Source organism: Onychostoma macrolepis, chromosome 18, assembly GCF_012432095.1.
Source record: "Onychostoma macrolepis isolate SWU-2019 chromosome 18, ASM1243209v1, whole genome shotgun sequence".
In the NCBI taxonomy this organism is placed as follows: domain Eukaryota; kingdom Metazoa; phylum Chordata; class Actinopteri; order Cypriniformes; family Cyprinidae; genus Onychostoma; species Onychostoma macrolepis.
In genome coordinates, this window is record NC_081172.1 from 6,168,889 (window position 1) to 6,183,375 (window position 14,487).

The 14,487-nt window shown below is 37.3% G+C and overlaps 1 protein-coding gene across 1 annotated transcript in view; it reads left to right on the forward strand.

Moving 5' to 3' along the window:
• The window catches only part of sema3d (sema domain, immunoglobulin domain (Ig), short basic domain, secreted, (semaphorin) 3D), a 45,263-nt gene that overhangs the window by 14,091 nt on the left and 16,685 nt on the right, over nucleotides 1-14,487 (forward strand). The window contains exons 3-8 of the mRNA XM_058752202.1: nucleotides 6,126-6,286; nucleotides 7,876-7,938; nucleotides 8,790-8,909; nucleotides 9,051-9,144; nucleotides 10,543-10,671; nucleotides 12,663-12,805. Coding sequence (XP_058608185.1) covers nucleotides 6,126-6,286; nucleotides 7,876-7,938; nucleotides 8,790-8,909; nucleotides 9,051-9,144; nucleotides 10,543-10,671; nucleotides 12,663-12,805 — 710 coding nt within the window. The remainder of the gene's footprint in view (nucleotides 1-6,125; nucleotides 6,287-7,875; nucleotides 7,939-8,789; nucleotides 8,910-9,050; nucleotides 9,145-10,542; nucleotides 10,672-12,662; nucleotides 12,806-14,487) is intronic.

A 14,487-nucleotide genomic window follows, 5' to 3' on the forward strand; every position in this document is an offset into this window, starting at 1 on the left:
AAATGCATTTTAAATAAAATAAATAAACTTTAAGTTTTGTGAGAAAATTACATATGTTAATCTATATCTAACATTAAGCATCCTTTAAACAAGATAAATTTACTGGGAAGCCCAACTATGCAATAAAAATAAATCACTAAATAAATATAAGTGTTTTAAAAGTACTTTAGTTTATTTGTCTTAACACATTGCCATTGTTTTTCTGTTTTGAAGCATAAAATCTAACAAATATTAGTATATTAAAAAAACAAAACAAAACAAAAAAATATATATATACAGGTGCTGGTCATATAATTAGAATATCATCAAAAATTTGATTTATTTCACTAATTCCATTCAAAAAGTGAAACTTGTATATTATATTCATTCATTACACACAGACTGATATATTTCAAATGTTTATTTCTTTTAATTTTGATGATTATAACTGACAACTAAGGAAAATCCCAAATTCAGTATCTCAGAAAATTTGAATATTACTTAAGACCAATACAAAGAAAGGATTTTTAGAAATCTTGGCCAACTGAAAAGTATGAACATGAAAAGTATGAGCATGTACAGCACTCAATACTTAGTTGGGGCTCCTTTTGCCTGAATTACGGCAGCAATGCGGCGTGGCATGGAGTCGATCAGTCTGTGGCACTGCTCAGGTGTTATGAGAGCCCAGGTTGCTCTGATAGTGGACTTCAGCTCTTCTGCATTGTTGGGTCTGGCATATCGCATCTTCCTCTTCACAATACCCCATAGATTTTCTATGGGGTTAAGGTCAGGCAAGTTTGCTGGCCAATTAAGAACAGGGATACCATGGTCCTTAAACCAGATACTGGTTGCTTTGGCACTGTGTGCAGGTGCCAAGTCCTGTTGGAAAATGAAATCTGCATCTCCATAAAGTTGGTCAGCAGCAGGAAGCATGAAGTGCTCTAAAACTTCCTGGTATACGGCTGCGTTGACCTTGGACCTCAGAAAACACAGTGGACCAACACCAGCAGATGACATGGCACCCCAAACCATCACTGACTGGAAACTTTACACTGGACCTCAAGCAACGTGGATTGTGTGCCTCTCCTCTCTTCCTCCAGACTCTGGGACCCTGATTTCCAAAGGAAATGCAAAATTTACTTTCATCAGAGAACATAACTTTGGACCACTTCTGACGCTGTCTGTTGTTCAAAAGTGGCTTGACACAAGGAATGCGACAGCTGAAACCCATGTCTTGCATACGACTATGCGTAGTGGTTCTTGACTCCAGCTGCAGTCCACTCTTTGTGAATCTCAACCACATTTTTGAATGGCTTTTGTTTCACAATCCTCTCCAGGGTGCGGTTATCCCTATTGCTTGTACACTTTTTTATACCACATATTTTCCTTCCCTTCGCCTCTCTATTAATGTGCTTGGACACAGAGCTCTGTGAACAGCCAGCCTCTTTTGCAATGACCTTTTGTGTCTTGCTCTCCTTGTGCAACGTGTCAATGGTCGTCTTTTGGACAACTGTCAAGTCAGCAGTCTTCCCCATGATTGTGTAGCCTACAGAACTAGACTGAGAGACCATTTAAAGGAACACTCCACTTTTGGCGCAGTGATATTACGTAGCGCCTGAAAGTAGTCCCCAGCTATATTATAACTAGGTACCTAGCTGGGGACTACTTTCAGGCGCTGCGTAATATCACTGCACCTGCTGTGCCATGGTATGGCAGCAAAGTTCCTTGATTATTACGCCGGAATGAGAGTATAGTTCTTAATCATATCAGCCTAGAAAATCGCAACTTTTCATTTTCCGCCGGTCTTAGTACACGATATAACTACATAAGAGTCAAGTTTTAAATAGGACAAATATCGAAACTCTTTGGTCATTTTTGAAAGCGATGCTACTGGTCTAATCGGATTCAATGATCTATGCTAAGCTATGCTAAAAGTGCTATCGCCAGATCCAGAGATCAGCTGAATGGATTCCAAAACGGTAAAACTCAACTTATTAACTCTGGGGGAGTTGGAGAATGAGCCTATTTCCAAAAAAAGTGGAGTGTTCCTTTAAAGGCCTTTGCAGGTGTTTTGAGTTAATTAGCTGATTGGAGTGTGGCACCAGGTGTCTTCAATATTGAACCTTTTCACAATATTCTAATTTAGATACTTTGGGATTTTCCTTAGTTGTCAGTTATAATCATCAAAATGAAAAGAAATAAACATTTGAAATATATCAATCTGTGTGTAATGAATGAATATAATATACAAGTTTCACTTTTTGAATGGAATTAGTGAAATAAATCAACTTTTTGATGATATTCTAATTATATGACCAGGACCTGTATATATATATATATATATATATATATATAATTATTTTTAATATACTAATATTTTTATATTTTAGTGCTGTCAAATGATTCATCACGATTAATCGCATCCAAAATAAAAGTTTTTGTTTACATAATATGTGTATGTGTATTATGTATATTTATTATGTATATATAAAAGCACACACATACAGTATATATTTTGAAAATATTTACATGTGTGTATATATATACATTATATAAACATAACCTATGTTTCTTAAATATATACATGCATGTGTTTGTATTTATATATACATAATTAATATACCCAGTACACACACATATATTATGTGAACAACAAATTTTATTTGGGATGTGATTAATATATATATATATATATATATATATATATATATATATATATATATATATATATGTATATATTTATTTATTTTATTTTATTTTGTTTTATTTTTGAATAGTCATTTAAAACTGTCTATAATATCCTATACATTTTGTATAATATATTGGTTCCTGCTGGGCTTTTTTACAAGTTTTTAACCTACACTGAGCGGGTCAGTTTGATCTTAAAACTTGCTGTTCCGCTCCATGTTTGGTCCTGTTTGGAGAGGATGCAGAAGTAAAGTCTTTCACAATCCATCATCTGAGCAGATGCTCTCATAAAAACATCGGCACCATTTCTGTATCACTGCACTTCTTTAAAACAGAGTGTGTCATTATCCAGAAGTATGCAGGGCTGTGTGCACACCTCAAGGCCGATCGGCAGTAAGTTCCTCTTGTTTTTCTCTTAAAGGAAGGCTAAAAGGGGAACATCTGATCTGCGTTAGATATAGTACATCTCATAATGTTCTCTGGAGTCAACTAAACAATATTCTTTCTGTCGCTAACATCACTCCTAGCTGACAATGTCCAGTGAAACGCATCAAAATATTATCTTCAGGTTGTGTAAATATTTCTACTAAAGACAAGTCTCCCTCGGCATGGGGGTCTTGAGTGAGGGTAATTGATTGTTTTATGAGTGGTATATTTTCGTATGTTTGACATGAAGTGTACATGCATGATGGTATAGACATGCATGGCAGAGTCGTGAACGTGAAACATGCAAACACAAAGCCTTGTTTTGCAATAGGAAAACAGCAATTTAAGAACTTACAGTATAGTTTACAGTGAATTTATAACTACATGGCTCCCAGTTGGCTGTGGCTCTCTAAACAGATGTAAAACAAGCAGGTCATAAATATGGTCATGCGTCTTCCTAATGTACTGTACACAGAGTTACACTATTTTCCACTAGTTTGGCTCTCTTCCCAAACCACAGGCAGGATATTGATTACACCTAAGAGTGTAATCCTTTACCGTCTGAGAAATCTTAAAAGAAGTCTTGCTCTGTGACATTAGTGCTCTGTTTTTGGCGCATAGCTGGGGGTACCTTCATTTGTCAACCCCTCAAATTGTGCATTACTTCATAGGTTTGTATTTCACTCATCAACCTTTATGCTTTGCCATTGCCTGAAGATAAATGATGTACCTGTAGGGCTGAAATAGCTTGCAGTGTGAAGGTTGAACTGTACAGCACAATGTAAAGATTGAACTGAATGGACAATGCTTCCTTTATGTTTCCACAGGGAGTCTGCATTTCTTATAAGAATAATTATTAAGCCACTACGATCAGCAAACCGCAGAAGTGTAGGATTACACTACAAGCTTATAAAATTGGACTTTTAAGAAGTTCTTTTTAGAGTCCGTTCACTCTGTGGCCATTTTGGCAACAGCCCGTCTAGACATGGAAGTATAACTTATTTGCCAAGCTTGCATTTAAAAATATTACAATACAGTATAACAAGGGTATGCAAATTTTGTATCTTCTGCTGAAATAAACAGTTCATTTATTTATTAAAATTTTAGCTAACATGCTTGCATGTTCCAGGGCAGATGAATGAAAATAGTTAATTTTAAAATTCTTTTTAAAAGAATTCTTTCTTCTGTGGAGCACAAAAGAAGTTATTTATATCAGAATGTCTAAGATTCCCTTGTTCATTCAATAAACGTGAACGGCGACCACAGCAGTAAGACAAATATTGGTGAATAATGACATAAATATGCATATTTGAGTTGTCTGGACTACTTTTACTACTTTTTTGCTTTACAAACCTTGGTTCCCATCCCCTTCTGTTGAATGGAAACAAGTAGCTCAAACATTCTGCTAAATGTCTCCTTTCATATAGAAGAAATCATATACTGTAGGTTTGAATTTTATCCCTTTAAAGACAAAAGATCCATTTTCTCCTCATTATATTGTCTCTGATATTACTTAGGAAAGAACATTTAAACTTTGTAATGGATTTGTCAATGCACATCTTAAATATCCTCAAAAAACATTGTATAGCTGTTATTTACAGACTACTGCTCTTAGGGGACGCGATAGTTGATTCCCTGAGGGGTCCAGATAAAGCTCCAGAACTCCAGATAAACCTCTGTAGACTTCATTGCTAAGCAGGGATCTTTCAGCAGGGCTCTGACCTTAAGCTGTTTGCGGAGTAGATTAGTGTCAGCTAGTCAGGCATTAGCATGAATGGGGTTTTATTTTGGAGAGGAATTTTTGTCTTATAAATATTGATCAGAAATGACCTGTCCTCGACCCTGCACCCCAGAGAATAAACAGTTAAGTCCTAGGATTTATTCAGCTTCTTGACGCTCTAGACTCATAACCCTGACGCCCCATGACCCACCCCTCACATGGCTGTTTAAACGATGTATGCACATGGCAGACATGCAGGGAGGTAGCTGAAAACTGAGAGATGGAAAGAATGAATGTAAAATTGTGTGTATATGTGAAATTCAGAATTTAAAACAGAAAAAAAAGAGGATCAGAAAACATAAATGAATCTACAGACCTGCTTTCCATGGTGTTTAAGTGCACACTGCCAGATTTTCTTGCTTTGAGGCTGCTGGCAGATGGTTATGTTTGTGTGCAAGGAGAGCAGAACATAGGGTGGAGAAATGTTAGGACTCTGTCCAAGTCTACTAAAACTGCGTGCTTTAGTCAAATGCCATTACGTGTTTCAAAAAAATCCTAAGAATTATGTATCTAGAGAGTTCAGCTTGTACGTACCAAAGAGAGTATGAACAAGGCTTAACAACGTCATCTTTGCAGATTTTCCACCTGTTGGTGTTGATAGCCTGGAACTTTTAAACTTATTTGTGTTATCATGACAGCTTTTGGCTTACGTTCATTGTGTGCAAACGCCAATCTGAACTCAGCTGTCTAAGCTGTTAACCGGCACTCTTCAGAGAGAATAACAGAATGTGTCATTGCTCCCTCAGAGAGCAGAAGAAGTGAAATATGAAACCTACAGCAAATGAACCATCGAACTAATCTGCCGCTGTGTCGACGTGTGAGAATTGATAGGTGGAGCAATTAGATCCAGCTGAATTTTCAGACAGCTCAGAGGCTTTTGGTTAATGTTCGGCAGGTGAAGTAAGGGCTAGAGGAGGGAGGTTTAGTAGAAGGGCTGATTTTAAAGAGAGGATGAAACCTTATCAGTATAGAATCAAAACACGTAGATGACAGATAGCCCCGAGGTTATGGTTACTGTAGATACTATGGAATATAGAAGTAACAAAGTCTCTCATTATATTAGAAGAGTGAGAGATTCAGGAGACAGGGCAATAGCGGTGATATGATAAAATTTTCGATTTATTGCTACACTGCAATGCTTAGACAAATGCACAAGTCTCTATTCTGATACACAGGTTATTTAGTATGTTTGTGCATATAGTACATGCTATGTGTTTATTTGTATGTATTCACCCTTATTTGACTTCTTCAGAGCTGATCCATTCTCGAAGCGTGGTGCCGTTTGTGGGTTCCAGCGAGGGGCAGCGGTTTCAGACAGTCCTATTGGATGAAGAGAGAAGCCGATTACTGCTGGGAGCCAAAGACCACATCTACCTACTGGACCCAGACGACATAAATAAACACCCCAAAAAGGTAAATACACACACCGTAAAAGGCTCACACCTGCAGACATGCAGAATCAGGTCTCCGTGAAAAGGAACGTAAAGACTTTACACAATGTGTGGTCTGGGGCGAAACATAACACATTTTTCCATAGAATAATTTAGAAGAGCATTCACTCACTCTCAAACTGGTTGACCCTCTTTTCTCATTTAGTGAATAGAACTATATCAAATGCAAGTTTTGAGTGAAACATTGTGTGTAAACTAGATCCTGTATATTTTTTAAAGAAAAATGGTGCTTGCCAGTGCAAACGTTGCTGTTTTGATCAGTGCAGTACTATTCATTTCCAGAGTGTTGTTTGTAGGTGGTCGCTTTACTGGTCCAAGAGCCTATCCCCAAGTCAGATTCATTTAATAAATTTGATGGTTTTATGTATTTGTCTGTCTTTTGTCAAACAGGTGCATGTTTTATTGTGAGAACAAAATTATTTTCCCTTTTTTTGTTATAAAACTGTTGACTTGTCGACTGGTAATACTCCTGTGCTTGGACAACATAATCTGGTTTAAACTAAGAACAAATCAAAACTGTTTATACCGTTTTAATCTCACAAAAATGCCTGATAGCATGGTGTGAGAGTCTCTGGATATGTTTAGCTTATGAATACATTCATGGTATAAGTGTGCTTATGTGTCTCTGCATGTCTCTGCCTCAGGAGTTCCTTTAGTTCACTTTGTACTTTCACTTTAAGAAGTTCTCACAGTTATTTCACTGTCACATCTAGATATTCCCTCAGCATCAACCTACAGAGCTCCTGAGACGGCCCTACCAAAACATTTTTTTTGTCTTTCTCATATACAAGTAAAGACACCCATACAGCAAAATTATATATTTTCAGATGCATTTCAAAATATACCAATAATGGCAAAACCAGTAGGTGGAGGCAGAGATTGACATGCAAAAAAAAAAAAAAGGCCTTTCTGATGTGAGGCCTTTGACCTTTGTATGTGAGTGTGTGTGTGTGTGTGTGTTTATGTAATGTGTTTGTCTGTTCATGCACTTGTTCTCATTTGTATAGTGGAGTGTGCGTATTGAGCCCATTTTCAATTTGCGGTAGGCATGCCAATCTTCAAAGCACCATCATGTAAAGTCGTCTCACGAGCATGTGTAATCATGGATTGCTTATTACATGTAGAGACGGCTCTTGTAGATCAAGGTCAAAGGTCAGGCCTGTGTGTGCTAAGCGCTTAAGCTTTTTATAACATGTATGCAGAGACAGGGCCTGCAGCCCCTTCATCACTCTTTATCTGTACGTCATCCTCCCTCTCGTGAGCTTAACCCAGAACTCATGTTTGTACAGTATTTCATGTGTACAGTTTTTCATCTGTTAAATACACAATGGATTAAACTCTGTTTAAAATCATACTTTGAGTCCCAGTTTAATCTTAGTCTAAATCAAAGTTTTGTACAGTTTACACTTCATAGCTGAATTACCTTTCTGAAACAACTCCATGAGAGACAATTGTAAACACTTATGATCACTATATAAATTACAAGGTATGTGTTGCTTGCATTTTTACCTGAATTGACTTGCTTTTTGTGTGTATGTTTCTCACGTCCAGCTGAGCTGGCCAGCTCCAAGAGACAGGGTGGATATGTGTGTACTGGCTGGCAAAAACCCTCTTGTAAGTATCAGTCAGGATATATGTCTGTCGAATGAGCATTTCAATACACAGCCTGTCCTCTCTAACTAGGGTGGCCATATGTGCCGTTTATACGAGCCACGTCCTGGCCAGGATTTTAATATTGCCTAAAACATCCAAAGTAGTTTGACCGATAACATGCAGGTATTGTACATAATCGACCGATCGTGGCGCTGCGCGTGAGAAGGTGAGATCTACAGAGAACGATAAAAGTGATGCAAATATGCGCACGTGTTTGTTACAAACCTTGGCGTCACTGCGTCACTGCGCACCGATCAAAAAAGACACCAAGGTAGGCACGAGAACGATTCGAAAGCATAAGGAGCCGTCTGCTCTGCTCTCTATAACTCTCATGAATATCACACAACGATCAATCTGCACAGTGCAAACAGCCAAAACCTGGATATTTTAGGCAATATAGAAATCCTGGCAAGGACGCTTCCCGTAAAAATGGCCCGTATGGTCACCCTATCTCTAACTCAAACCCGTCTTGTAAAAGAGAACTGTGAACTATTTGCTTCAGACCTCCTTCAAGCTGCACAACTGTTTTCAACATTGATAATAAGAAGTGTTTTCTTACCAACCTTTAAACAGTAGTGTATATTATATCACTTCATCCCAAAGTGATTTTTAGTGAATGTATTAAGTCAGTCCCTTCAACCAAGGGGCAAACCTTAAGCAGTATGCTGATGATATCATTCATGATAAAAACCACTTTGTTAGATATTCTGCTATGCAATGACATCGATACACTAAATGTGTTATAAATATCCGAATAGTTTTTAAGGCCACTTCACATTCTCACATTATCTCTCTTTCTCTCTCTACCTCAGACCGAATGTGCTAATTTCATTCGAGTTTTACACAGCTATAACCGAACTCATGTCTACGTCTGTGGTACTGGAGCGTTCCACCCCACCTGTGCTTTCTTAGAGGTCAAAGGTCACAAAGAGGCAAGGAATTAAATTATTGACTGTTTCCACACAGATTACATTGAGTTTTTTTTGTTTGATTCACTAGTATTCTTGAAAATGTGTTAAGTCATTTGACCTGTATGGTAAGTAGTAATGGTGAGTGTTTTGTGCAATCATTAGGACAGCTGGCTGCACCTACACAGCAACACTGTGGAATCTGGCCGAATGAAATGTCCTTTTGATCCACACCAGCCCTTTGCTTCAGTACTCACAGGTGAGCCTGAATCTAACAGATCTTGCTTCTCTAAACACAAACCTGATGTAAAAGAGCATTTTACTCTTTGCACGTGATCGGCTTTCTCCCACGAAAAACCTGGTTTCTCTGTACCGTCTGTCAGACATTTGTTTTTGGCTTCAAGTTAAACCGACCATGGAGGGCTGAAGAGAAATGTCACACCCTGTCAAGAGTACCAGCTGTAAACTTTACTTTTTTTTTTCTTGCGTTGGGTTGTATTGAAGCCTGAATTTTTCCAGCTGAACAAAGTTTGATTAATTACAGCCATTAGTCATTACAGATCCTTCCTTCTTACCAGAAATTGGATTGCTATAATGTAATCTTCATAAAAAGACCTGAACTAGGAAAGTTAAAAAAACAAAAAGTTTACTCAAAAGGGAAAATTGACATCATTTACTCTCATATCATTTCAAGATTGACTTGCATGAAACACAAAAGGAGTTTTGAGGAAATGTAATGCAGTGAAAACATTTTGTGACACACTCCAAAAAAAGTTTCTTAATAAAATAAACAAGCACATGCACACCGTATGAGTTGCAGGTCGGAAGATATCAAAGTTGTGTAAAGAGGATATATACACTCACTTGCAAATAAACTACTTTATTTAATTAACCAACGTTTTTGCAAAGATTTCTTGCCAAAACATTGGTTAATTAAATAAAGTAGTTTATTTGCAAGTGAGTGTGTGGTTATATATCCTCTTTACAAAGCTCCAAAGTTAAAATCCATAAACAGTATTGCAAATGAGATTTTTTACTTTTGGTTGAACTTCTCCTTCAACAGTGTGGTTGAGTGTGTTTGTTTATTTACACGGACAGCCATAATCAACAGGGAATAACTCTGGGAGAACACAGAGCATCGAGATTTGCTCCAAACCACATACATAGAGAGAAGGGTGAGGTAGGGTGGAGGCCCAAACACCAAATGATAACTCAGATAGAAATCGCTGAGTGATTCTAAAAACATAATCCATAAACCCATTTTAGCTGTCATGGATATTATGGAGATGGTAATTTATTTATGGAACATATTGGGCTTGTATATCAGACACTGAAAAAAATGATACAAATTTATTTTAATGTAAGTGGTTGGTTGCAAACAATTTATTTTAGCTACATTTAAATTAAAAAAAAAAATGTTGAAATTTAGTCAACTAAATTAGTTTATTTAAATGTAGCTAAAATACATTGATTGAAACCACTTAGCTTAAAAAAAAGTAAATTCAATGAATATTTTTTTTTAGTGCACGTGTGAGGAAAAGAGAACAAGAGAATGCTGATGGCGATGACTTGATGGTCAGCTGTAGTAAACGTGCCTACAGCCCAAGTGACCGCAGCTCTATGTTTACGCTGAGATGCTCCCATTTTATGTTTTCAGATCAGTATCTCTATGCTGGCACGGCGTCTGATTTCCTGGGCAAGGACAGCACGTTTAGCCGTTCTCTCGGCCCGCCCCCAGACCAGCAGTACATTCGCACAGACATCTCTGAGGACTACTGGATCAACGGTCAGCACTCCCCACCAGTCCACTCATACCAGCACTCAGTGAATGACATACAACCTGTGTTTAGTTTAGTTTTTAGGTTTAATTTATTGTCCTTGAAAAGTTCTGAATGAGGGAATTTTGCAGTGATGGTTTACATGTTGCATTTTTGTTTTCGAAAGAAATCAGTTATGCTCACTAAGGCTGCATTTATTTGATCAAAGCATACAGCGTAAAACATCAATATTCTGTAATAGTATTACAATTTAAAATGACTGTTTTCTATTTTGATGTTTTTTCAAAATGTAGTTTTTTCCTGTGATGCAAAGCTAAATTTTAAGCACATATTACTCCAGTCTTCAAGGTCACATGATTCTATAATTTTATTATACTAATTTGGTGATTAAAAAACATTTCCTATTATAGTCAATGTTGAAAACAATTGTGCTGCTTAATATTTTTTCAGGATTCTTTTATGAAATATAGAAAGTAAAAAAAGCATTTATTGGAAATAGAAATCTTTTGCTTTTCATAGAATTAATGCATCCTCTCTGAAAAAAGTATTCATTTCTTTCCACAAAAAATAAGTCTTCCTTAAGCTGCGGCCACACTGCTCTTTTCACTCCATTGACTTCCATTCATACGCATGCATATGCGTCAGACCGCAAAAGTAAGCCTGTGCGAAAAGTTTTTGCATTTCGCTGCGTTCCAAAGTTCAAACTTGGTGAACTCTGGCCTGCGAATTCGCATCACGTGGTACCGTGTGACCAACGGCAGATCGATGCGTCACAGCATGACCTTCTGTCTGAATTCAAAGAAAACTGCAGCGCTGCAGGAAAGTGGAGTAGATTGTATGTTTTTACATTTTAGATGTATTATTATATGTTACTTGTTGAATTTAAGTTTTTAAAAAGACGCTGCACAGCGTGACGTCATATCACAACCGTTGCAGCATGCGAAACAATTTCGCATGCTCAAAGACTAGTGTGACCGCGGCTTTACCCTAAACTTTTTTGTACCCTAAACGGTAGTGTATATAAAAACAGCATTTGGCCACACACATAAGCTCACACTCATGCTAAAACACATACAAAACATAAGTGACAGAATGGGAAAAACCAAAACCACAGAAAATAGCAAAGGCACAGTCATTAATATACTGATACCACAAACTGATTTATTCTCACAGTCTGTGGAAAAGTTATTACGGCATTAAAATAAGCCACATTTGAGGCGTTGCCTGTGTGTCTAGGATATATAACTCACATGATTAGGAGAAAAGATCCTTAAATCATAAAAATTGATGAGTCAAATCACTCAGCACAGAAGATTAAATTTATGGTCAGGTGTGTGTGAGTTGCCAGTGTTTACAAAAATCGCATTGGCTGTTATTAACTCAACTTGAGGTTTTTAGAGATACCCATAAAAGTGTCAAATAGCTCATAAATATTATCTTTGGACTTCCACCTCTTAAATATCTTGAAAAACTAAATGTGATACAGTATATCTTCTGCTTGGACTCTGAATAATTCTGAGAGACACTCCAATCCTACCAACTGCTGGCATTTTCATCTCCTCTTCTCCACTCTCTATTTGGGTCTGAGTCATTTGCAGAGTCCAATATAATACAGTTTTTGTCTAGTCATTGAGTTAATGACCGTCTTTCTTCCACCTTTGGTTTCCTCCTCAATGATGATGCAATTTAATTTTTAGTTTGAACCCACACAGTCTATTTTCAATCCTAAACACCCATTAACAGTCTGCTGTGAGTCTAAAAGGAAATGCCTAACATTTACACTAAACAGTAGGATACAGTTTGGTCTTTATACTCTGTCACACACACACACACACACACACACACACACACACACACACACACACACACACAAACAGTGAGTCTTAGCTCTTTTAATAGGCCTCCACACTTTCTTGTGAGTCTTATAAAGTGATTGGTGGATTGGCATCACAGAAATAAATTAAAGCTGACCAGCTTTTCTCTCTTTTTGTCTCCACAGAGGGCAGGTTTATTTCCGCCCATCCCATCGCGGACACCTACAACCCCGACGATGACAAGATTTACTTCTTTTTCCGCGAGGCGTCCCGTGATGGGAGCACTACGGACAAGAGCGTGCTGTCTCGTGTCGCCCGGATATGCCGGGTAAGACCTGTCCTCACGCTGCCTGATCAGAGAGGAACTCACCTCATCTCTCTGATCCTTCCTTAGCACATAAGATTAAATGTGCTTCCCCTGGGAGGAGAGGCTTCCTGGTACATTCCCCTTGATGTGATCTGCTGAAAGCGGACCAAACCACTGTTGTCAGGCAGGGTAAATCATAGCAGAGGTCTGGCCATGAAATTGCTGCCCAGGTCGTTGTTCATGATGACAGTGGAAGTACCTTACGTAGCGAAATAAGTGTACTTAATGACTCCATGTTAACACATTGTGTTCTGCCCATCCCTTAACAACAGTTCACTATGAAGGCTGGGGGCATTACATAAAAACCATCCATAAATAAGTCAGATTTTAATTCATTTGAAGTCAAGATAAACTATGGGGAACAACAGTTCAAACATCACACTGACCGCAAATGCATCATTTTTACATCCATGAAGAACACTGTGGGAAATGAACTCTATTCACTAGGTCACTCCCTAAAGAAAGTGAGTAATTGATTCCCTTCACAAAGGTGTCTTCCAAAAGGCTGTCATCAAAGCACACAGAAGATGGAAGTAATTTTGCAGTTTGCTATCCTGGGTGGCGATTACTCATAAAAACCTTCAGTTTAATTTAATATTATTAGCTACATTTAATCTTGTTTTGAACTTTTAAAACCCTCAACATGTACACATGGATAATCAATGCAATAAACAAATGGCAAGCGTTTTAAACAAAAGCATATGGAAAGACAGCTGTAGATTTTCTTTTTCTGTTTTTTAATTTATGAGGAAACTAATGTAGAGTCTGACTATACATTATACTGCTTATTAAATACTGTTTTGAGTTAAAATTATTGTACTATGTGAGAAGAAAGAGACCACATAGTAATATGACCATGAGTTATACAAGAGACTTAAAACCAGCACTGATACATGTACACTACCGTTCAAATTGTAGCAGTATTTAGCCGTAAACTATTGGGGTCAGGTGAAAACCACCACAATTATTAATTCAGTACGATTCAGTAATTCAGTACAGATTATTCACAATATGATGTGCAAATAAAGAAACTTGCACTATAGATAGAATATCAAATCAAGACAAGGAACAACCAGGCAATAAGTTGTAAATGTTTAAATTGTAATAAGATTTCACAATGTTACTGTTTAACTGTATTTTCTATCAAATAAATGCAACCTTGGTGAACATAAGAGTTCTTTCAGAAACAATAAAAAAAGCTTTCTGACCCCATACATTTAAATGATTAATATATAAATTATACAGTTTATATTGTATGTTGAAAACAGTTATAAATATTTAAATGCTGAATGCTGCAGTTGACCAATCAGAATCAAATATTGTAGAGAGCTCTGTAGTCATTTTAATTAATTGTCCATGCATGTCACCTGTCAGCCTGCAATTATAAAAAGTCAATGATTTAAAGCAGTTTCCTTAATGCTGTAGGCTCATCCTCCCAGACTGTATGCTATAAAAATTCCAAGCTCTATTGCAAAATTCTTGGTCTGAAGTGGGTGGGTTTTTATAGCTTTAGGAGTGAGCTGTAAAGCTATCCGTGGCCAGATTCCTCACTGGATAACTGGCCTAACACTAGAGAGGGCATCTTTGAAGATTAAAGAATTTGGATAACACCACTCCTAAACCTCTTTTAGGTCTTTCCCCCC